General features: G+C 38.0%; 1 protein-coding gene across 1 annotated transcript in view; it reads right to left on the reverse strand.

Moving 5' to 3' along the window:
- Positions 1-25,123, reverse strand: part of TBXAS1 (thromboxane A synthase 1) — a 251,158-nt gene that overhangs the window by 63,031 nt on the left and 163,004 nt on the right. Inside the window, exons 8-9 of the mRNA XM_081331580.1 lie at positions 23,891-24,039; positions 22,563-22,693 (exon numbers count right to left, since the gene is read on the reverse strand). Of these exons, the coding sequence (XP_081187706.1) occupies positions 22,563-22,693; positions 23,891-24,039 (280 nt within the window). The remainder of the gene's footprint in view (positions 1-22,562; positions 22,694-23,890; positions 24,040-25,123) is intronic.

Below are 25,123 nucleotides of genomic sequence, written 5' to 3' on the forward strand. Positions count from 1 at the left end.
ATTATTCACATGTTATACTATGTCAAAAAAACCAAAACAAAGCAAAAACACCCATATTGTACTTTATCACAAAACATAGATCTAGCAAGACTCAGCAAGTAGCCTCTGTTAAACTTAGACTGCACCTAGAAATAGCACAAAGTCTTTTTCCTTGGCTATATGCTTCTTTGAATCCAATATTGAAAATAACCCATGAACATCTTAAGATACATGTTGCCTTTTTCAATTAGCAGGCTATATCTCCTCCCTTAAACAAAGGCTTTTAAAAAAATCCTTTCTAATAATATTAAGCTGGTGCTGACTCAGCAATGCATATGACATTCTCTTGTTTTCAGCTCCCTTCTCCAGAATCTGCCTTCATGGTGTTTTTTTCTGTTTAGCAATCACTTTTTATGATTTTATGAGAGTCAGAGTGATCTGACCCACTAGCCTTCAGTCCTCCATAATTTGTTTGTTAGATTCATATCCTGTCTTTTCTCTAAGAGCTCAAGTCAATTTACAGGGGTATTTCCCTTACTTTCATTTCCACATGTTAGGCAGGGCTGAGAGAAATGGATCCCAGTTCAGTTTCTATAGCTCAATACTGATTTCAACTAGATTTCAAGATCCTACTGTTAAAATTTATACAACAGGGATCAAGATACTCAGTGATGCTTAGTATTTCAAGGACAGTCTACAAAACCTCTGAATGACAACAGAAGACAAGTTCCTCTCTTGTTTGCTGCCATGTGATATGAGAAATATAATATTTTAATATTTCTCATAACACATATTATAATATTATAATCTTTTAATTTGTTTTCATTTTTCCCACTAATGCCCATACTGTAATATTTCTCCATGTTTCCATTGGCCAAGTTGGATTTAAACAAACTTTAAAATGCTTGTCTAACTTTTAACACTGTCCAAACTCATAAAGATCCTGGGAGGAATACATTAAAAACAGTGAGAAACATTACAGAGGGGAAAAAATGTTATGTGTACATAAGATTTTAAAAATCTCCATGTTGGGGTGGGGGATTCAAAATCCATGTTATCTAAATGATACAAAAATATGCAAAGGAGCTTATTGGCAGAGGGGGAAGGGAATCAGAACAACTGGATATATTTTCATGTCTTCTGGCTGGTCCCAATAAAGCTGTGAGCCATTTACATTTACCCATTTAAAATTAGATTAATTTTAAGGTGAATAACATTTTTTGACTAGGTGAGCATATTCCATATACCATTTGTGTTGATATTATATGCAGCAAAATATTTTCCCTCTTTGCCCTTTTTACAAGATATGATATTTTGGGTGGGTGGGTGGTTGTGTGCCTTCAAGTCAGTGTTGACTCCTTGTGACTGCCTGGACTAGTCCCTGCAGTTTTCTTGATAAGATTTTTCAAAAGTGGTTTGTCATTGCATCTTTATTAGGGCTAAGAGAGAGTGTCTGGCCCAAAATCATCCACTTGTATCTAAGGCAGGACTAAAATTCACAGTCTCTCAGTTTCCAGCCTGGTGCTTTAACTATTACACCAAACTGGCTCTCATAAGATTCATTAATTTTGCTTTATTTTTCTACAGGTTTCTCTAAATGCTTGCAAGGATCTGTGTGTGTGTGTGTGTGTGTGTGTGTGTGTGTGTGTATGAGCTGACCAAAAGACACAAGCCCAAAAAGTACTTGGAAGTATACAACTAGATCTGTGGTTCCTTAGATTGTACCCACTGTTTCAGATTCTTACCAATAATCTGTCTTAATGGCAATGTTGCAATCTTACATTTTCATCACCATTCAGCTCTTGCCCTATGCATGGGATATTCAATAAATAAATATTGCTGAAAGCAACTTTCAGCAGAAATCTACTTGACAACAATTTATTAAAGCTGGCATGGACATTTAGTCTAGTTTCCCATGCACTGGTAAGTACATTGTGGCATTAAGTCATTTTCAGTTCTTGAAACTCTTGTGTAATTTTGTCAGAAAAAAAATGAGATGCAAAATAGTTGCAAATCTACAATTACTTCAGATGCTAGTGCAAGCTGAAACAGGGTTGATTATGCTTCCTTATAACAGTTAAAAAGAGCAAACTAAATATTTCAAATTACATTCCTGAAATCATGATAGGAAATAGAGGGAGGGCAAGAGGCAGGAGGAAAGGGCAAATGAGATAAGAGTGTGAAGGAATAATTCATTATATAGGTCAAAGGGCATTATCAGATTATTGAGATGGGAATGGTGAGAAACAAAGGAGCAGAAATATTTAACATACTGCACTTTGACTCTACAGCTGGTTAAGTGGCATGACTCAGCTAGAAGGAAAGGCCATCCATAATGTTTCTTGGGCAGGAGGGGAGGGGGTTGTTCAACAAAACTAATTCTGGGCTCTCAATCTAAATTCTGAGGAAATAATTGGCTTAGCCATTTCCAAGACCTGCACCCCATTTCCCTGATAAACTGCAATGTCTCTTAACATCCTATATGGATAGTCCATAATGATTAAGATAGCAATATTATAGGAATGTAATTTGCTGTTGGCTGGATACAGTGTTTACAATGGAAAAACAATATCAAAGCATTAAATTCTAGTCAACTGATGGTAATAAAGGATATTGATTGATACTACAGCAGTATATTTCTGCAATTGTTTTTGGGAGGACGATATTCTACCTTGTAGTATTGCAAAATTCCTATCAGAATGCACAAGATATATATTTGCAACTATATGTCAATGACTCCATTAAACTATTTACAAGATAAGTTATGAACAAGTCTCATCCTTAAGTAAATGTTCCTTTTGTCCACTTGTTTTAAGCAAAACGCCAGAATCTCCATGGATCCACATTTTGCTTGATCTGGGAGGCAATGACTGCTGTATTCAGTATGAAGTCACACTATTAAATATACTCTGAACAATACTCCAAGTTACTGGTATGTCCCCATCCAGATTTCGTCATTTCTTAATTTCAGCAAAATAGCAAACTATGGCTAATTAAAACCTTTGAAATTATGCCCAGGAGAGAGGGAGGGAAGGAGCCATGTTGGAAAGAACACCAAGAGTTCTAATATTTAATTTATTTTTCTGTTTCTTTGTTCATTCACTCATTCGAATTTGTTGGCCATTCAATTTCAATGGACATCTCTAGCAAGTCTGATTTATATCCCCAGAAAAATATATCCAAATTCTAGTCAACAGCTTGCCAGGGTTAAAGATAGCAAGGCAGGAAGAGGAAAAGCTGGGAAGAGTTATACAAATATTATGCAAGTGACTATAGGAGATAAGGCTGAGAACAAGTCAGCTAACAGTGTTGTAAGGACAGCAGAATAAAACAAGATTTAATTTTGCATTAACCAAATATATGACAGGACACTATAGTCGTTAGTATATGTTCTTGTCTCATTTAAGCTGTTGTGATTGTAATATAAGTGTTTTATATATTCAGATAGATTCTAGATTTTCGGTGAGTGGATCCACTTCCAGAGAGGATTATGTGAGTGGGCAGTCCCTTGACACAGTTCCACACTGAAACCTTGCTTTGATAGGTCTGTAAAACATTTCTCCTCTCCCACTGAACCAGCATTTATTTATCTTTATGTGTATTAATGGGTGGTATTTGACATGGATTTAGGGATTTTGACAGATAAAGAGGGAAAGAATACTCAATGGGAATGGGGCATAATGATCTTACTCCCTGCACTTGCTTTAAAGCAGTGTTTCTCAACCTTAGCAGCGTTGAGATGTCTGGATGTCAACTCCCAGAATTCCCCAGACAGTACGCTGGCTGGAAAATGCTGGGAGTTGATGTCCAGACATCTCAACGTTGCTAAAGTTGAGAAATACCGCTTTAAAGAAAAACAAAAGTACTGAAAGCAATGGAAATGAAAAAAAATAACCTTTGAAGGAAAAAAATTAATAATCAACACACAGTGCACCAATGTTAACTTCTTTACTTGCATTACTTGGTCACTAAATATTAATTTAGCTGGAACATAAAACTGCTCTACTGGCCAGGATTTGTCTTGGTCTAAGATTCAGTTTCTCACAGTGGCCAAACAGGTGTCCCTGGGATGCTTGCAAGAGGAATAAATACAGATAGTCATCAAGATACGATCCTAATGGAGCCTGCCCATTAGGGCCACATGTCACAATGGCCGTTAAGCAAAATGGCCTTGCTTAACGATCTTTACCCCTCACTGGAAAAGAGCCTAATGCTGGGAAAGATTGAGGGCAAGAGAAGAAGGGGACGACAGAGAATGAGGTGGCTGGATGGAGTCACTGAAGCAGTGGGTGTGAGCTTAAATGGACTCCAGAAGATGGTAGAGGACAGGAAGGCCTGGAAAAACGTTGTCCATAGGGTCGCGATGGGTCGGACACGATTTCACAGCTAACAACAACAACAACCCCTATTTTCCTGAAACAGCTATTAAGCAAAAATGCACTTTGTTAAAACAGAGTTGGGTGCTTCAGGGTTGTGGGAGACCCTTGGAAGTCTAGCATAGGCTCAGGGCTGCCTCTGCAGACTTCATTAATGCAGTGAAATTAAGCAGTTTGTCACAAGGCTGCCATTTTATTTATTTATTTATTTATTTATTTATTTATTTTTATTTTTATTACATTTATATCCCGCCCTTCTCCGAAGACTCAGGGCGGCTTACAAGCTTAGCAGTAGCCTTCATTCTATGTATATGCCTGCTTGTTAGGGCTTTCACACACACCCCAAGCGGCATTATTACAAAGTCAGCTTAATTGCCCCCAACAATCTGGGTCCTCATTTTACCTACCTGGGAAGGATGGAAGGCTGAGTCAACCTTGAGCCTGGTGGGATGCGAACCTGCACTAATTACAGGCAGCTGGTGTTACTTAAGGAGGCATCAGCCCACTGCTCCACCAAGGCTCCCTCAAGTGGGCAGTATAAAATGGTGGCTTTTTCCAGGTTGCTGCCATGTGGACTATTTTGCTTCTTAAAGAAGCAGTACAAAAAGCTTCTGAAAGCTTTTACAGCACCATGCAGACCTTGTTAAATTAGCAAAATGAAATGGCTTATCCCTGGGCCACACAGTGATAACTCAGAAGCAGACACTATTTTGTGCAGCATGATGAAAAGGCAGGCACTTCTGGGTTTCTCTCATGTGGCCCAGGAATGTGTGCCTGCCCTCCTTCCCCAATATGAGGTCTGGTGATCTTCAAAGATAATTCTGATGGGGGATGGGCTTGTGGGGTTGGTTTTAAACAGGGGACTGCTGTAAGAATGAATGATTGCAGGGGCACTGCAGCTGCCTTAACTTTGAAATGGGGTTGTATGTAGCTTTTGGGGCAGGTGTCTGTCATAACTTTGGACAGCCATTAAATGACTGGTCATACTTCAAGGAGTAGCTATAGATAAATATTCCTCTCCAATTGTTGTTCCCTTGCAACCAATATTTGGAGAAACATTGAATCTTCAAGAGTAGAAACTATTGATGGATTTATAGACAGCCAGAACATGCAAAGATGAAGTCAGGAAAGCAAAGGCTCACAATGAACAAAGACTTGCAACAGAAATCAAGGATAATAAAAAAGAGTCTTTCAACATATTAATAACAAGAAAAAAGTCAAGGAAACTGTAGGTCCACTAAAGAGAGAAGATGGCAAGGAAGTAACAGGCAGTAGGGAGAAAGGAGAGCTGCTTAACTCATTCTTTGCATCAGTCTTCTTATAGCCCAACACACACACACAAAACTACTGCAAAAGACAAACTAGAAACAAAAATTAAAATAAACAAGAAAATGGTAAAAGAACACCTATCCAACCTTAACGAATATAAATCACCAGGACCTGACAGATTACATCCCAGAGTTTTGAAGGAGCTGGCAGATGTTATCTCAGAACCATTGCACCATATCTTTCAAAAATCCTGGAGCACCGGGCAAGTACCTGAGGATTGGAAAAGGGCTGATATGGTTCCCATCTTTAAGAAAGAAAAAAAAAGCAGATCCAAAAAAAGCGGACTCAGTCTAACATCAATACCTGGGATGATACTGGACAAGATAATCAAAAAGCAGATCTGTGAACAACTAGAAGCAAACAATGTTATAACTAGTAGCAGCATGGGGTTTGTTAAAAACAGATCATGCCAAACCAATCTTATTTCATTCTTTAATAAAGTGACTAAATTAGTAGACCAGCAAAATACTGTGGATATAGTATACTTATATTCAGTAAGACATTTGACAAAGTAGACCACAACCTGCTGCTTAGTAAGCTAGAAAAAGGTGGAGTAGACAACATCACCACCAGATGGATTTGTAGCTGGCTGACAAACCAAATTCAATGAGTAGTCCTCAATGGCACTACATCCACATGAAGAGGAGTGGGGTACCACAAGGCTCCGTCTAGGCCCAGTACTTTTCCAATATTTTCATAAATGACTTAGATGAGGGAATAGAAGGGGAACCCATCAAATTTGCACATGACACTAACCTGGCAGGACTAATTAACACCCCAGAAGACGAGCTCAGGATCCAAATTTGAACAATGGGCCTTATCCAACAAAATGAAATTTAATGTGGAAAAAAGGATCAAAGGTATAAGTATAGATTAGGCGAGACCTAGGCTCAAAAACAGTAACTGTGAGAGGGACCTTGGAGTCTTGAATATGAGCCAGCAGTGTGCAGCCGCCGCCAAAAAGCTAATACAATCTAATCCTGGATTGTATAAACAGAGGCATAGAATCAAGATCACATGAAGTATTAGTACCGCTTTATAAAACTATAGTAAGACCACACCTGGAATACTGCAACCAATTTTGGTCACCATACTACAAAAAAGATGTTGAGACCTTGGAAAAAGTTCAGAGAAGAGCAACTAAGATGATCCAACGCTTGGAGACTAAAACATATGAAGAATGGCTGCTGGACTTGGGTTCGGCTAGCCTAAAGACAAGAAGAAACAGGGGTGACATGGTAGCAGTGTTCCAGTATTTGAGGGGCTGCCACAAAGAAGAGGGCATCAAACTATTCACCAAAGCACCAGAGGGCAGGACAAGAAACAATGGTTGGAAACTGATCAAAGAGAGAAGCAACCTGGAATTAAGGAGAAACTTCCTGACAGTGAGGAATTAACCAGTGGAACAGCTTGCCTTCAGACATCTTGGGTGCTCCATCACTGGAGATTTTTAAGAAGAGACTAGACAGTCACTTGTCTGAAACTGTATAGGTTCTCCTGCTTGAGCAGGGGGTTGGACTAGAAGACCTTCAAGGTCCCTTCCAGCTCTATTCTATTCTATTCTATTCTATTCTATTCTATTCTATTCTATTCTATTCTATTCTATTCTATTCTATTCTATTCTATTCTATTCTATTCTATTCTATTCTATTCTATTATTCTATTCTATTCTATTCTATTCTATTCTATTCTATTCTATTCTATTCTATTCTATTCTATTCGACAACTACAAGTGTAATATAATTACACACAATACTTCAGATGTAAACATACCATAGAATTAATAAGGGCATTAGAAAGATTAGCATTTTTATTTTCAGACTCTTAATGATTTCTAGCATGAAGACTGCCTTCTGTAGCTGCTATAAACTGGATGGGCTTCTTCACTGAGCTTTCCATTCCCCCCCAAAATCATTTTCATGGATAGAGATAATTCGGACCCACTAATGTATGTGTGATGTTACTGATTCTCATCCTAATGGGCATTAGTTTACCTTTACTTAAATTGCGTTTATTTGCCTTTTTGATTAACCATCCACTTAAAAGAGATACTTCTAGAGTTCTTCATTTTATTGCCTACAGGCTTGATTATCTCACTGGTTGCTCCTAATCCAATATCGTTTGCAAGCAAGTTAAAAGCACTGATGCCAAGACAGATCGTTGATGGAGCCTTCTTCCTTCCTTCCTCCCATTGAGAAAATGTTTCTTTATTCCTGTTCTTTGTTTTCTGTTAGCCACTTAGCAATTTGCAAAAGATGTGGCCTTCTTATTCCATGACCACTAAGTTTACTCAGGAGCCTTTGATGAAGAATGTTGTTAAAGGCTTTTTGAAAAACTAACTATATAAATGTCAACTGGATTATCTACACCCACATGTGTTGTGGAGTCCTTGATGCTGAGTTTGTTTATTTGCAGATGTTTCATTATCCAACTAAGTAATAACATTACATTACCTAGTATGGTAATAAAACATCTGCAAGCAAATATCCAAGCTGTCTGTCTGTCTGTCTGCCTGCCTGTCTGTCTATCTTCTTCAATTACTGTTTCTGCCAACTTGAGTGGAACTATAAACTTGTTGATCTATAATTTCCTGCAACATCCTTGGATCCAGGGCTTTTTTTCTCACAGAACGCTCAGAACGGAGTTCCGGCACCTTTTTTTGATGGAACCTTGTAGGGTAGGCAAGGCGGGTTGTATGATGTGTGTGAGTTCCGGCACCTTTTTTCTTTTACAAAAAAAGCACTGCTTGGATCTACTTTTAAAAAATAGTGTCACACTGGCTACCTTTTTATTCTGTGGCACAGAGCCTAATTTGAGTGATAATACATACTCTGCCAGAAATTTCACATATGAATTCTTTCAGAATTCTTAGTGACACAGGTTCTTTTTAAAATCATACCCAATTAAGTTGACCCCGGCTCAAGAGAGAGGCACTGGATCCTGGACTGGGTAGTTTCTTTATAGCTCTCTATAAGAGATGTAGAGATATATATTTTTTTGTAAAACAAAGGTATTTTATAAAAGTGATGTATAAAGTGTTTGTGTGTGTGTGTATTACCTCTACCTTATTTACATATATTTCTATTGCTATTACTTATATTCTTTTACTATATAGGCCTCTATCCTATATTCTATACTAGAGGTCCCCAACCTTTGGGGCACTAGGGACTGGTTCTGTGGAGAGAGGTTTTCCGTGGACCGGAGGGAGCCTGGTTTTGTGTACTGCCTGCATCCTGTGGATGGGGCTTTGCTTGTTTGTGTGGCCTGGTTGCTGGCATGCCACAGCCGGGTACTGGTCCACAGACTGGGGCTTAGGGACCCCTGTTCTATACCATTACTGTGCTATTACATATCAATGTTTGCTCCTTACAGAGCCTGTCTTGATTTATCTCTCCAGGATTTCTTTTTCCTGTTATTGCTTGTTAATTGCTAATATGCAGAGCTCTTGCACCTTTCCAAAGTTGTGCTTTTCCTTACTGGGTCTCTGCAGTCCCCCCCCCCTTCTCCTCCCTCTGAAGAAAAAAGTGCCTTTCTTTTGTTTGCTGCACGTCTCCATTCACTGGTGATTGCAGAGCTGCAAAAAAAACCTCCTCTCCTCCCATACCTGTGTCAAGATTGTTGCTTTATTGGCAACTCTGCCATGTTGATGCTGGAGGAAAGGCTCCAATGAGAGGTAGCACAGGAAGCATTGCAATTTTCTTAACAGCCTGGTGTTGAACACTTGGGCGGGTGTAATCAGGTCTCCATTACAGCAGATCATCTCAAGATGATCTAGCATAATTTCCCTGCTTATCCCCATTTATTTTAATTGTTTAGATTCCTTCTCTGAGAAAAATCAATAGAGGTTCAGTACAATCTCTTTCCTAGTAAAGGCAAATGCAACATATCTGCCTCAAAAATCCTTTCATTCTGTTATTATTTCACTGCCCAATTGCTTCCCTGCTTGGTTTTCTGTTTCCAATCCATTTATACGAATTGTCCTATGGTTTCCTTTAAGATTATTGTCAAGCATCAAGTTTTTGGGGAAGGTGATATTTTTCCCTTGTGTTCTCCCCTCACAAAATCTACTAAGGTTTAACAACTTCTTGTACATTATTGGGATGCTATGCTAGTCTCTTCCTGGATTTTTCAGAATTTTTCACGAATGCCCTCATTTTTTAGAAGCTTCCTTTTTTGTAATCAAATGGGACTGTATTCCACAGTGCTGCTAAAAGTATTATGTCCAGTTTCCTACGACTGGCTACAACTTGCACCAGATCATTGCCGCTACTTAGAATTAAGTCTAGGCCACTCTCCTCTCTGCTCAGGACTAATTTACATTTGTGATCAGATATTGTTAACCATAATGACTCTATAAGGAATTTGGTCTTTCAATGTTAAATGGCATGGGTCCGGGTTATCTTAGGGAGCACCTGCTGCCAGCATCAATCTCCCATCGTCCTGTGCGCTCCCACAGGGAGGGCCTCCTTAGGGTGCCGCCGGTCAGTGAGTGCTGGCGGGTTATCCCTAGGGGGAGGGCATTCTCTGTGGGCGCGCCTGCCCTGTGGAATGACCTGCCTGTGGAACTCCGGACCGCCCCCGACCTTTGTTCGTTTTGCCGGGACCTAAAAACCTGGTTGTTTGATTTAGCTGGCCTGGACTGAGGGGTTTTAAATTTTTAAATTTTAAATTAAATTTTAAATTTGGGCTAATGTTATTTAATTCTATTTTAATTTTAGCTGTATTCTAACTTTTGTACTGTTTTAACTGTTTTTAACTTTGCCCTGTAAACTGCCCTGAGTCCTTCGGGAATAGGGCGGTATAGAAATCTAATTAATAAATAAATGTTAAATTTTATACCCTCCTTGATATAAAATCAGCTTCTTCTACCAATGTTTCTTTGTCTTTCCTATAAAGTTTGTATTCCAAAATTTATTTAATAAATTTGTTTACTGCACAACCTGTCCGAGGGCAACTCCCAAAATGATTGTATTCCACCAATTCTCTTCCATAGGGTTTTCGTTATATCCACTATATTTACAAGTTTCATTTGCCACCTAGTACTCTAAATCCCCCATAGAGATCTTCAACAAATTATTTAGACATTGGCTTTCCTTCTTAGATGCGGGTTGTAAGGAGGAAACAATAATTAGTTTTCAGGAAATTGAAGATAGTCTATGTTGCTCATATATGGACTTTCATGCAACCTTCAAAAATATTCAAAAAGGAGGTTCTCCTGCTTGAGCAGGGGTTGGACTAGAAGACCTCCAAAGTCCCTTCCCGCTCTATTTTATTCTATTCACAATATGTTCAGATTCATTTCTGAGTTTGGAAGCAGAGATGACAAAAGTAGTATGTATATATATTATAGGAAAACAATATTAAGTTCTTCAAACCATAACTCAGGTCTAGCCTTAGGACACAATCCAGACAAAATTAAATGAAATCAATTGAATATAAGCATTTTAACTGATGTACTGAAATTTCATTGATTTCAGTATCACTTAAATGCACTTAACTTTCCTTGAACTCTGGCTTTAGCTGTTTGTGATGCAGTTGTTTGGAATAGATCTCTGCAGAGTTGGGAAGAAAGTCTGCAGAAAGAAGGAAAGTGGCCGTACACATTTGTTATAGAAATTATGAAAACAAAATTGAATATTTTTCTTTCTTGACTGAATTTATAAGATCCCTGAGTGCTTCACATTGTTGCCAGTTGTACTCAGTACTATCACAGAAGACAGCAAAGTTCACACCAAACTTCCTGAAGGCAGGGATAAAAGGCCAAGTTAAATGAGCAGGCCTATTTAAGGGCTCAGAGGAATATAATGAGCTGGAGTAATCAGCAGTCAAGACTCAGTGCTTAACCTTCTGAGAGGGACCAAAAAAAAGGACAATCTAGCTCTTCCAAAAACTAGCTCTTCCAAGTACAAATAGCTTTTATTTTTAAGAACCCAACACTTTTCAGAACCAAGAACACAAGCTTCCTTTTCAGGGACGTTAATTGTGATAAATATTTTAGACATTCCAATTCTTAGAAAAAGAATCCAATCATGTATGAAAGGCTATTATTTCTACAGATTGCTCCAGCTTGTTCTCAGCATTTTAATGTGCCAAGTATTTATTAGGCTTAATGCCTTGGAAGGAGGAGCCTGCAGTTCCAAAGAACATTTTCGGTAGTAAGAAATATCAGCCGCTCGCATTTTAGAAAATTACTTTCTCTTTTTGCATGTTCTTCCTTTTTATCTTCTATACCACAAGCCCACAGTACAAAGATGCTTTTTATAGTCACAGTTTCAAGTGCAACTCATTTTTGGTTGATAAAAGTCAAACAAATGGAGCTGGACCATCATTGGAACTTCTTTTGACAGCCCTATTTTCTTTAGAATCTGATATCTCAGCTATACTCTGACATATCTGATCTAAATTTTTGTTCTTGGCTTCACTGATGTCTCAACCTTTTCATTCAGGGCCACAAAGAGTCAACAACTGAAACAAAAAGTATTTATTTATTTATTTATTTATTTATTTATTTATTTATTTATTTATTTATTTATTTGATTTGTATACCGCCCTTCTCCCTAAGGACTCAGGGCGGTGAACAAGTAGATCCTTCACATGACCTGATAACTTCCTCAGATAACCTAGGTTTTTGATCATATTTTGTTGCTATGATTATAGGCTGGGATGCAAGCACTGACATATTTGGGAAGGTTCAAAGAGTTTGAGCTTCTTAATTCTGAGTAACGATAACATATTAATACGATAAAAGGACGGAGAAAAAAGATTGCTTCTTGGAGCAAATCTGTGGGATATTGCTATAAAATATCAAGCAAACATATTAAATAGGCTCTATGCTTCACAAAGTAGTATGAATATAAAATAAATTAGACTCATACGTACTATTTTTAAATATGTTGGGAAATGGATGGGATGCGGATAGGATGGGACGGGAAAGGAAATAGAATAGAGATTAGAATAGAACAAAGACTAGAGAGAATAGATTCATACCTTCCATATCTTTTTTTCACTGAAAACCAGCCATGTAGAACACTCTGTTCATTTTGCTCATCTAGGCAATAATTAAATTACAGAAAAGTGCAACAAAAGCACTAAACTAGGAGGCATATCATTAAATATCATATATTCTTTTTCTAGGGGTGGGGTATGACGACAAAGCATTTACCACAAAATCAACGGATGCTGCTATTACAGAATGTCTAGCCCAACATAGTTTTGCAAGAGAATAAAATGCTTGACTTTATGGTATTGTAGATAATAATCCCTTCTGTTATTGCTTGTGACATAATAGCTCTGGGCCATGTCTCTTCTGTTCATTGGACTTTGTAATCACTGTCTGATTACCTAGGAAGCAATTCTTCATTAATGTAAATAATAAACTTTATGTCACGTAAAGGACAAATACAAACCATGCAAAAAACTTTCTTTAAGACCTTATTTTTTGTTAATATTTTTTAAAATATTTCTTCTGTTCAGTCATGTCTGATTTTTAAAGATTGTCTCGGCTTGGTAAGGCTTTTCAGCAGTAGTTTGTCACTATCTGCTTCTGGGGGCTGAGAGAAAGTGCCTAACCAAAGATGGTGAGACTAGAACTCCCAGGCTCCCAGTTTCCAGCCTGATGCTTTAATCACTACTGGGTTTCTCTTTTTATTATTAATTTCTATTAAAAGTTTTTACGTAACTGAAAAAAACAAATACATAATTATAGAAAGAAAAGAAGAAAAAATGCAGCAAGGATATAGTTAAAGAAAGAAAAAAAGTTACTTAACTAAAAGGCATCTGCTCTTCCTTACAGCAGTTAGAAACAAAATCATTACCTCTCTCCCTTCTTAACCTTACAAGAACCACCTTATACAACCTTTTTCCAATAATGAAATCCAGAAATTACCTTTTTTTCTATTTTCATCATTTTTATTTCCAAACTTCACTAAGTAAATAATGTCCAACAAAATATAGGAATATAAAACATGGATACATCTTGTAACCCTGTTCTACTATTTAAAAAAGAAATATTAAATATCAGTCTTTTGGTGTGTTTTTTTCCTTCAAATTGGACTCTGATATCTGTCTTTAACTGGAAATACTGAATGCTTTCTCAAAGAAGTGAGTTTCCACTTCTATGCTTGAATATATTTAGATATAGTACAATACCTGAAAGATAATCAGAAACAGGACTGAGAAAATCAACAAGGATTCAACAAGGTATGTCTAGTTTAATGAAGAGAAGGGTGAGGGGTGACATGATAGCAGTGTTCCAATATCTCAGGGGCTGCCACAAAGAAGAGGGAGTCAAGCTATTCTCCAAAGCACCCGAAGGCAGGACAAGAAGCAAAGAATGGAATCTAATCAAGGAGAGAAGCAACCTGGAACTAAGGAGAAACTTCCTGACTGTTAGAACAATTAACCAGTGGAACAACTTGCCTCCAGAAGTTGTGAATGCTCCAACACTGGAAGTTTTTAAGAGGAGACTGGTCAGCCATTTATCTGAAATGGTATAGGGTTTCCTGCCTGAGCAGGGGGCTGGACTAGATGACCTCCAAGGTCCCTTCCAACTTTATTGTTGTTGTTGTTGTTGTTGTTGTTGTTATTGATCATCGCACAGTCAGCCAGATGTTCAGACTGGATTTGGCATTTTGTCTACCTATCGAGTCCTTACCAAGGACCTGAGATAGGCAATTGTGGATGTTTGATGGTATTACAGATATCATCGCAGGATGGAAGCAGTTCCTAGTAAGGCCGCCTTTTGTAATTGACTAATGGCGAATTTGTCAATGCCAGTGGTGTTCAAGTGATGCTCCAGTTGTTTTCGGATTGCACCCAAGGGGCCTATTACTATTGGTACTACCCTTGCTTGCCTTTGCCACACTCTATTTCTATTTGTAGGTCTTTGTATTTTGTTATCTTCTCCAGTTCTTTCTCATCTATTCTGCTTCTGCTGCTGCTGCTGCTGATTAGTATTAGTATTACTATCTTTTAGAAGCACAATGCCAATTATTCAACTCCTCCCTCTAACTTTTCTATCCCTGCAACAGCTAATCAAAAGCCAGAAATACCTAAAAAAAATTAATGTTCCACAGAATTAATGGAAGCCAAGGACTTTGTTTACTTCTCACTCTTTTCAGTGTAAATTATACATGTTGAATTTGTATGTTAAGATCAGGGATCAATCATATTTTCATTGCATAATCTTGTACAAAAGTAAATAAATAGTTTTAAATGACAAAACCTTATGAAAATACAGTAGCTCAAGTACTCTGAAATTGCAATACCTTGCTTGAAATCTTACAGCAATTAATCATCTTTACTCTCACGTCTGAGAATGTGAAAACTCATGAAATTTGATAAGCCTGTGATGATTTTGCCATTGTTCAAACTCTTTAAAACAGGGGTCTCCAACCTTTTTGTTTGCCCAGTGAGAGAGGGAGAGGCAGGCGAATGACACGTGCATGAGCAAATGTGAATATGGTCACATGTGCGCACATACATACAAACTGGCTGCAAGCATGTGCACCATGCAAATGGGGTTGAGAGCATGCACATGAGGCTCTCGGCAACAGCAGCACCTGTGTGAGGCTTGTGGTGATGCCTCCAGGCTTGCTCTGCGGCAACGATGCCGCCCCCAGCGCAAGACTCACACTGCTGCCCCTGCATGAGGCCCACACCATGGCCCACAGTAATGCCGCCCCTGGCATGAGGCTTGCGCCATGCTCATGCAAGGCCTCCCCCATGGCCCACAGCGATGCTGCCCCCGGTGTGAGGCTTGCACCACCGCCCGTGCACGAGGATCACGCCATGGCCCACCTGCCACTTGCGGTGCTGCTGCCATCCACACAATACTCGCGGTGTTGCTGTTGCCCACACAACACTTGCGGCAATGATGGCACTCATGCAGCCCCGCGACCAAGGAGCAGTGGCCAGGTAATGGGCCACAGCCCATAGCTTGGGGACCTCTGCTTTAAAACTCTAAATATTAATTTTAGTTAATTTTGGAAGACAGTGTTCACTATGCTAATGATTCCCTACCTAACTTGGTAGTTTTCCTGACTTACTTTCATTGGTCATGCTGGCTGAAAATGAATAGACATACATCTCTGAATAATGCCATATTAGAGAAGAATTAGACTGGCTTTAGAAAAGAAATATTCAAGCTAATGCTTGAATCATCCTTGAATTGCCATGTTCCGTCAGGTAGACCAGACTTGAATACCAAAGTTATGAATGCTAAAACTCCTTTTATGATGGGTTTATGGTAATAGAATTTTGCAATTCTGAATGTGCCTCCCTCGTCTGCTTTTCCCTTATAGAGAACAAGGAAGGGTCAAGAATGAGACATTTTCTCAAATTCCACTCTTGCTTTGGACTCTTATCTGACTACTGCCTTGGCTACAGCTCTTTCTTCTGTTCCTTGAGGCTATTCTCAGACTCCACTACATCGATCATTATGATTTTTAAAGATGGAATTTCAGAAGCTGATCTGCCCCTCCCTTCCTTGTGGTCTGAAGCCCACTAGAATTGTTTTACTGCTGACTGATAAGGTTCAGTTTCTGGGGAGCCCAGATTTGGAAGGCATGTCAGTCCTCCAAATCTGGACTCAAGCTCTTTCAAAATGCTAACTGAGTAGTCTACACTGAAGTTATTCCCAATGTTTTCAGTAAGATTTGTTCCCTATAGAGTGGGTGCCAGAAACGTTACCAACAGATTTTTTAGAGAAGACTTATAAACATTACATTATCTTAATGTCTGGAGATAATCATGAAAAATTTGAAGGACAGATTCCCTGGAATATGTTCCAAGGAAAAATAAGATGATATATAAACTATTAAATAAAAGACAAAGAAATTTAAAGGATTTCCCTGTTTGAATTTTAGAAATAGCTGAAATATTTAGGATTGCAGCCTAGGCATACTTTTTAAATTTATTTATAATTTAGATTTATAAGGCACCCAACTCCACCCTGTCACTGGGTGGTAAATGCTCTGATAGGGAAGGTGACTAGCCAACCACTATTTCCTCCTCACTAAATTCATATATTACTAGTTAATTATGGTTTATTATGTCACAACTGAATGTATTTATATACCAATCAAGTTTGCAACCCAAAGTAGCCATATTCATATGATATTATAAGGCAAACCCAAACAAACACATCAGAGCATAGCAGGCTATGTAAATCAGGACATTCTTTTCTAAATCCCACCATCTGCTTCTATTACAAGGAATACACTGCATAATAAGCAGGAAAGAGGAAAGTTGAGAAAAAGATAGATGAGAAAAACAACAATAGGGAGGTCAAATTTGAAAGGCCATTCCATGATCTTTTGCTACTAGAGGGGGAAAGACAGATGGTGCCTCTTCGTTTCATTTGCTCTACCAAAATGGATTCTTGTCTCGAATCTAATAGAGGAAGTGGTCATTGGATCCATGTCAAGTATCTCCTTCTGCTTCCGAGGGCATCAAACTAGTTTGGAGGTATTCAAGGTGGACAAACCTCCATCTGGCAATGTACACCATGGTCTGCCTCCAAACATCTGCAGTATTTAATAATAAAACTGGCTCTGGTTAAAAGTGAAATCTTTTCTCTCATATAATTTGTAGGCATTTTGCTTCTTCCTAAATATTTTGTTTGAATGAGTTGGCAAAATTCTCCATGCATCTCACCAGTTACTGCTTAGGTTTAAATTTCCATTAGGTTCCTTTTCCATTAATCTGCAGCAAAAAAGCCAATTAACCAAATTAACCATAACCAATGTATGTTGGTGGGTTTACATAGCAAGCAAATTTATAGCTACATTTTTTGGAAGTTTTTAAAAAGCCACTCAGATGGAAACGCCACTGCAGTCAATGTTCCTCCAGGGCTGAATCAAGAACAATGAATTATTAATCTGCACGACAATTTTCATGGTAGGAAGCAGTGGGAAAAGCAAGGAGGAACTGTGTGTTTTAGAAATTCCCCATTTGGGCTAGTTTACATTTGATTGTAGCTTTTATGAAACTCATTTAAAATTTATGATGGCCCTTATCTGAAACACATTTTTCATTCTTCTGACTTACACAAACAATAGGCTTTACAAACCAAATGTTTGTAAAATGTACATGTATTTAACAGGCAGCCACAGTGCTGATACAATCATGATGATGATTTAAAAGCTGCTATTTTAATAGAAGGATTTTTTCACAGTGGTTTTACCAGGTCAACCAACAGCCCAGCTACTGTAAACATGTTCTCCTGGTTCATATGTTTCTCCCATCTGTTTTTCAAATTAGCTATATAAATGGTCTTATGTAGGAGTCTCATTAATAGCATCTTGGCTGATTTAAAATGTTGATGGTTACAATGATGATGATGACAACAATGATTCTTCCCACTTGCAGTTATTGTATATTGGTAAATCTAGGTAAATCTTAAGGTCGGAAAAAGCAGAATACTAATTAAATACACTTAATGTAATAACAATAAATTAATAGGAATTCCATCATATTCCAGAATTCTCTGAAAGGATTACTTATCCAGTTCTTCTTCCTTTCCCCTTAGAATGTACCTGTTCTGTAAATACAGCTTTTCAAAAATAGCTTCTTGCAATTCTGCTTCATGAGCTCAGCTTTCATGAAAACAGAAAAAAAACCTAGCTACTTTTCTTGATAGCAGATTTTATAAATCTACACAGCCACAATATTCTTGTTGCCTTCTTCTTTTCTCTTCTGAAGAAATTTGAAAGGGAGGGCATGGAGGAAAATATATTGCTGGGAGTGCAATATATATTGCTGAGGGGGCAAATATATTGGGGGTGACAAATATATTGCTGAAACAAACAGGACACCAGCAGCTTCGCCTCAATACATTAATCTCAGAAGTGGCTACATTCAGTTTTGATTTCTGCAATGTATTGGGTTAGTTAAGTTTTCTGAAACATACCTTTTAAAACTAACGCAGGTCCACATAAAACAATTTACAAAAGATACATTTTCAGTACTGCCAGGACTACTGGAATGTTGGGTGGAAGGTGTAATTAAACTGCATTTAAAAAACAATGAAGTACATAATTTTTTTAAAAATCCCTAATCCACTTAGTGTCCTGTATTAGACATCCTTACACCCTCATCTAGGCTGTGACACATTGTGACCCAAATGTACACCTTCGTCTAGAACAGGTTTGTCTGCTCCAGTGGCGTAGCGTGGGGGGTGCAGGGGGGGCCGGCCGCACCGGGCGCAACATCTGGGGGGGCGCGACCGGCGGGCTAGGGCAAGGCTGCTCGCGAGCGAGGGGTATCTGTGCCTGCGCCGACACAGAAACGCTTCTCTCTCCGGGTGGGGGAAGGCTCGGCAGCTCCCTGGGTCTATATACGCCTCTGTATGCGCACGCCGCCGCGCGCTCCCGCGAACGAGAAAGAAAGAACAGCAGCGGCGGCGTTCCTCGGTGTGGGCGTGCCTGCGTCTTTGGGTGTGAGGCTTTCGGAGAGGCTGCCTTTGGCTCCTGGTACTTGCAGCCGGTGTAAAAGAACAAGTCTGTGAAAACGGGCGAGAATTTCAGGGGGGTGGGGGGGGACGGGAGATCGCGGGAGGTTCGATTCTTCTTACGCCAGGGGGGTGCCAGGCGTGCGGTGCGGTGAGAGAGCGAGGGGGCGCAAATTACTTGCCTTGCCCCGGGTGCTGACAACCCACGCTACGCCACTGGTCTGCTCTACCACCAGGCTCAGAAACTGGTGTGGGATGATTTACTGTTAATAGGCTCCCATTTTCTTCCTTCTAGTCAAGATGCAGAACATCTAACGTAAGCCAATTTATTTTAGCATCTGAAACACAAATTCAACAAGAACATCCTCTCCTCCCTGACTGTATAATTAACACAGCAAATTTTAAAAGTAAGAGTTTTCTGTCTTTTCATGATAATGCAAACCAGCTGTTTGAGGTGACCTTCTCAGCCTTTTAGCCGCTCACTCCACAATATGAACAAAAACCCAACACTGTTTGACAGCCCTTTCTTAGTCACTCTGAACAATATTACAAATGGCTGCAAGAATTACACAGGTCAGATTTTTAATCCTGTTTCCACCACTGATGGGCAGCAGTTGTTCCAGATTTTCTAGTCCTACCTTGAGATGCCAAAATTGTATCTAGCACCTTCTACAGAGTGCAATGCATGTCTTCTACTGCTCCATCCTTGTAGCACAGATTTTCAAACTATTTTTCCAGATCACTCATTGCTTTACTAGCTATGTCTTATGTTTTTCCTACCAGCTTCAAGAATCAGCTGCTATTAAGTCTTTGGTGCTTTATATGCAACACAGCACCAATAATTATACTTGAGTCAGAGAAGGATGAATCTTTCTATTAACAGCTATCTGGAAGAAAAGAATTTTGACTTGCAACTAGAAGGAAGTAGAAAAGGCCTCTAATATGATTTTTATTTATTTATTTAAGAAAATTAACATGGTCTCCCATCTTGTACAATATAACTCTAAGCAGTTCACAGCAACAATAAAAATACATAAAAAAAATCTAAAAAAAAACCTAGCACCAAGTGCCCTAAAACAATAATCCCCAATAACAACATAGCACTAACTGGGCTTCAACACTAGAGCCAGTTTGGTCTAGAGCCATGGTGGCGAACCTATGGCACGCGTGCCAGAGGTGGCATGCAGAGTCCGTTCTGTGGGCACGCACACTGTCACCCCAGTCCTAGGCCTTCAGCTGGGTTTTATAAAACCTTTTCGCTTTAGGCCTCCACCGCCATCTGCAAAAAAAAAGATTCAATCAATCAATCAATTTTAACTTCTCACGGGGGAAAAAAGATCTCGCAAAGTTGGAATTGATTGATTGAACTTTTTAGTCCCAACCAGTCTGCCATTACCACCACACCCATGCCCACCCAAAGGGCCATGTCCACCCAATTGGCCACACCAACCCAATGGGCCACACCCACCCAATGGGCCACACCCACCCAATGGGCCATGCCCACCCGGCACCCAACGATACATAAGTGGGTTTTGGGTTGTAGATTGGGCACTCAGTCTCTAAAAGGTTTGCCATCACTGTTCTAGAGATTAAGGCACCAGGCTAGAAAGTGAGATACTGTGAGTTCTAGTCCTGCCTTAACCAGAAAGTCAGATGGGTGATCTTTGGCCAATCACCCTTTTCTCAGCCCAACCCACATCACAGGATTGTTGTTGTGGGGCAAATAGGAGAAGGAAAGTATCTTGGATGTGTTTGTCACTTTGAGTTATTTGTAAAAAATAATAAAGTGGGGGGTAGACACTAAATAAATAAATACTCAAGGATCAAATATATTTATTTATTTATTTTAATCCCATTTATATCCCGCCCTTCTCCGAAGACTCAGGGCGGCTTACAATTTAAGCACAAACCAATGTGCTTAGCAATAGCCTTCATTCTATGTATATGCCTGCTTATTAGGGCTTTCATACACCCCCCAAGCGGCATTATTACAAAGTCAGCTTAATTGCCCCCAACAATCTGGGTCCTCATTTTACCTACCTCGGAAGGATGGAAGGCTGAGTCAACCTTGAGCCTGGTGGGATGCGAACCTGCACTAATTGCAGGCAGCTGGTGTTACTTAAGGAGGCATTAGCCCACTGCTCCACCAAGGCTCATATGATCAAGAATGAAAGCAATAGATACAAAATAAGTATCTGGAATAACAGGGAACAGAGGGAGAGGGGAGAGGGAAAGAGGGAGGGAGAGAAAGAGAGGCTTTTAAATGGATGAAATACCAGTTCTGGAAATTATTACCATTAACTTTGAAGTGGAATTTTCAATTCTAGTTTTAATGAGAACCTTTAACTACCAGCAAAATGTTCTTGTAGAAGTCAGGGTTAAAGCAATCAGCTGAGCTGTTTAGAATACTAAATTGAGCAGCTATGGCATTTTGAACAGTGTCCTATGCCAGTTTAGTTATCATTCCTATAATAGGCAGAGGCAGAATACTTTTAAACGCCAGAAGAAGAGAGAAGAGAAAGTAACAGAAAAAGATTACTGAATTAATGCCCAGTTTATGAGCTTTCCAGGAATAGCTAACATTGTTCAGAAAAAAAAGAACATTAACGTACACTGTTTCATCAACAAAAAAAGCTTGTGTATTAATTTCAATGCAAGTTATATAACATAGGACTGTTTTATGTAAATTAGCAAAATAACTGCTGCAAATACAATATAAAATATTTACATAAAAATACAACTAAAAATTGCCTGAAAATATATACAAAATGCTTTCAAATCCTTTTCCTTGGCCATCTGTCAAGAAAACAAACATTAAGACAAAATGTATGGATCATCTTTTTCTGTGATGTCAGCACAGACTTGCTCATCCAATGTTGTACAACAGTTCTCATAGTTATCCTGTTCACCTTAGGTTTCGGCTAGATTCCTTATGTTAGGGATATAACTTTGGAGAATGTATAGATTTTTTCCTTTAATACTGTTTTATTCTATTATTATAAAACACAAGTAGTACAGTATATTATTTAGGTATGGTAGTTTTTATGCGGTGCTGAATGGAGATTATTAAAGGTCTCAATGTTTAGATACCTTAAACCTTTAAAGACAAAGGGAAAAAGGTTATATCAATATTTACTATGATTTCTAAAATGTTAATATTAATAAGCATAACATTATTTAAATTTACAACTGCTGCTAAATATGAGATTCATATATGTATTCTTAACAGCAGTATGGCTATTGTAGAATCAATCTCACAATCCTATAAATTTTTACCCAAATACAGCAATGTTACGGCAAACCCAAATGAAATAAATTCATTTTCTGACTTTTGAATTATATCTCTAATATGGCTAACTGTTGTTGGTTATATAGAACGAAATTAAACAGATCTTTGGTCTGGTACAGCAACACATAAAATGCCTTACCTCATTTGGATCCTGCTGATCTCGCAAAGTAATCATATTCTTGATGAGACTGATAAAAAAACCATTCACTTCATCTCGTTTCTTATTTGGCAAAATGCGAAGTAGAGGGATCATTATAAATGGAAATGCAACTTAAATAGAATTTTGAAAGAGCAACATTAGCAGTTGTTCAATTATCAATTAATGCAATTAACCCCAACCCTTAACTTCATACTGTTTTTCTTCCAAATTGAGAAATCTATTTTTCTCCCTTTTTAACATTTTTTAAAAATAGTCTAGCTTTCTAAAAAAGTGAGATAATTTCAGTAAAAAATTTATAGCTTGACAAGGTTTTTTTTTAAGAAGTTGCTACAAGTTGCGATGTATGATGGCTCTAAAATAGATTGGGAGGTTATGAATTCATACCCATTAATCTGTCTTGCTCTGAAACCCAGTCTGCCTTACTCAGTAACATCTGCATATTCTTCAAAAACAATATTTATAGAATCCTGAAACAATTAGAAGGTCTGTCTTATGGTTGTAGCAAGGTTTTGTGTAAATATACCATTTAATTAATGAACTATGAAACAGAAGGACAGTGAAGACTTTTTATATGAGGAATTTGACCAGAAATATTTGTCCTTTATAGGAACTACACTGTAAGTGTTATAGTGTATCTTACTGGTGTTATTATTAATAACTTACTTATGTTCGCTGCACAAATTTAAAGCTTAATCAGTAATTCTTATGTAAGCAGCCAGAAAGTAAAAATGAAAGTGAAAGTGAAAGCAGCCATTGTTCTTAAAGTGAAGAACAATGAATTTGTTTTACACAGAGTAACTATTGTTATATTGATGGATTCAAAATAAAAGTAAATAAAAATAAAAAATATAAAACTGCTTTCACATACACAGAAAGATAGCTTGCAGTTCAATCCTATGCATGTTTACTTGGAAGTAAGTCACAATGGGAGGTATATTCCCATGAAAATATTAATAAGACGTTATTGTTTTTGCCTGCAGCAAAGATCATTGAACACATCCTCTGTGCTTTTTATAGTTATTAAATCAAAGAAAAATAACAAAATTTTGTGAAAACTTGATATCTCCCAAAGGTTTCCCAACTCTCCCAGAGACTTGACACCTTTCAGAGCAACTAAGAGGATACTTAGGCATCTCTAAATGCAAATAGACGTGCAGTCGCATTATAACTAACAATAGAAGAGCTAAGAAATTTTGCCAGCTTTTGAATCTTTCTTTGCTTCCTCTGATATTTCTCAAATGTTTTCATCATCCATTTGGATTAAATGTGGAAGAACAGATGCAGTCGCCAATGTGAGATATACTTACCAGCAAGGATGAGAAGAGGTTTAAATATTAAAGGTTCAAAGAATCTTCTGGTGTATTTAACAAAAATGTCATTAGGAGACTTCTGAGAATCAATATGGGTACCAAAAGCTACACTTGCAACTATATCCAACATGAAGCAGCCATAATTCCTACAACAAATTCAAAAACATGGATGTTAATATGCCCTTTTTTTCATTACATTTTTTTTTGCTGCAAGGCATTTTGAGGGGTTTTTTTTACGTCAAAGTATTTAAAATTCACATCATAGCATCAAGAGTTATTTATAACAACTTGCCAGTCTATGTGTAGCTTCTTCAATGATAATTTTAAACTTTATTCTTTTTTATGGGAAAAAATCCCATACTTTAAAACCATAAAATAGAAAACCACAATTTCTTATGCATGGCTCTAAATGCAGTACCATTCCTATTATCATAATGAAATCTCATGAACAGCTGGAAATCAGTTCCCCTCCTTTCTCTAAACAGAATTTTCAAAGGGTTGGTTCATCATTTGATGCTTCCCAGATCAAGTGATAATTGCATTTATGAATGTGACATCACAAATACAATTCCAGAATGGATCTTATTTAAGTTGTCAACGGCAATGAAAACATTTTACATATTAAGTTGTCAGTCACTAGGTACTGAAATGAATGTAATAACATCTTTTCATTTTAAAAAGAAAAAGTAGTATTAATTGCTTTAAAGTTTTTTTTAAAAAAATGATATAAACAATAAATAGCTAAAGTGGTATTCAAGAGTTTTTAATCAGTAAAAAAAAATATAAGTGCAGTGTCACTTTTATCTGCCATTTTAAATAGTACTTTATTTCTTAAAACATTTTTTTAAAAAAATCACTATATACTGACCAGAAATAGTTCTTATTCGTTTATTCTCAATTAAGAAAAAAAATCATATTGAATCAGCCTGCCTGAAATGTTCTTTTTATTACTTAGTAGACACTTTTATTAACAATGACCCCAAATTATCATAAAACCACAATAATAAAATTGGAAGAGACCTTGGAGGTCTTCTAGTCCAACCCCCAAACTCTTTCTGTTCATGCTGGTTCCTTGGAGTAGTCAGTCATTTTACTACAGTCACTGACCAGCAAAGCAAAACAAAAAAGTCACATTTAGTCCCATGAAGAACGTCGTAACTTTCAGAACCTTTGCCTGAGTGGGTTTCATCCTCTCTTGCTTCTCCATCCTTTTTTTCCCCTCTGTGTGTC

The sequence above is a fragment of the Vipera berus genome (genome assembly GCF_964194415.1).
Source record: "Vipera berus genome assembly, chromosome: 6".
Taxonomy (NCBI): Eukaryota; Metazoa; Chordata; class Lepidosauria; order Squamata; family Viperidae; genus Vipera; species Vipera berus.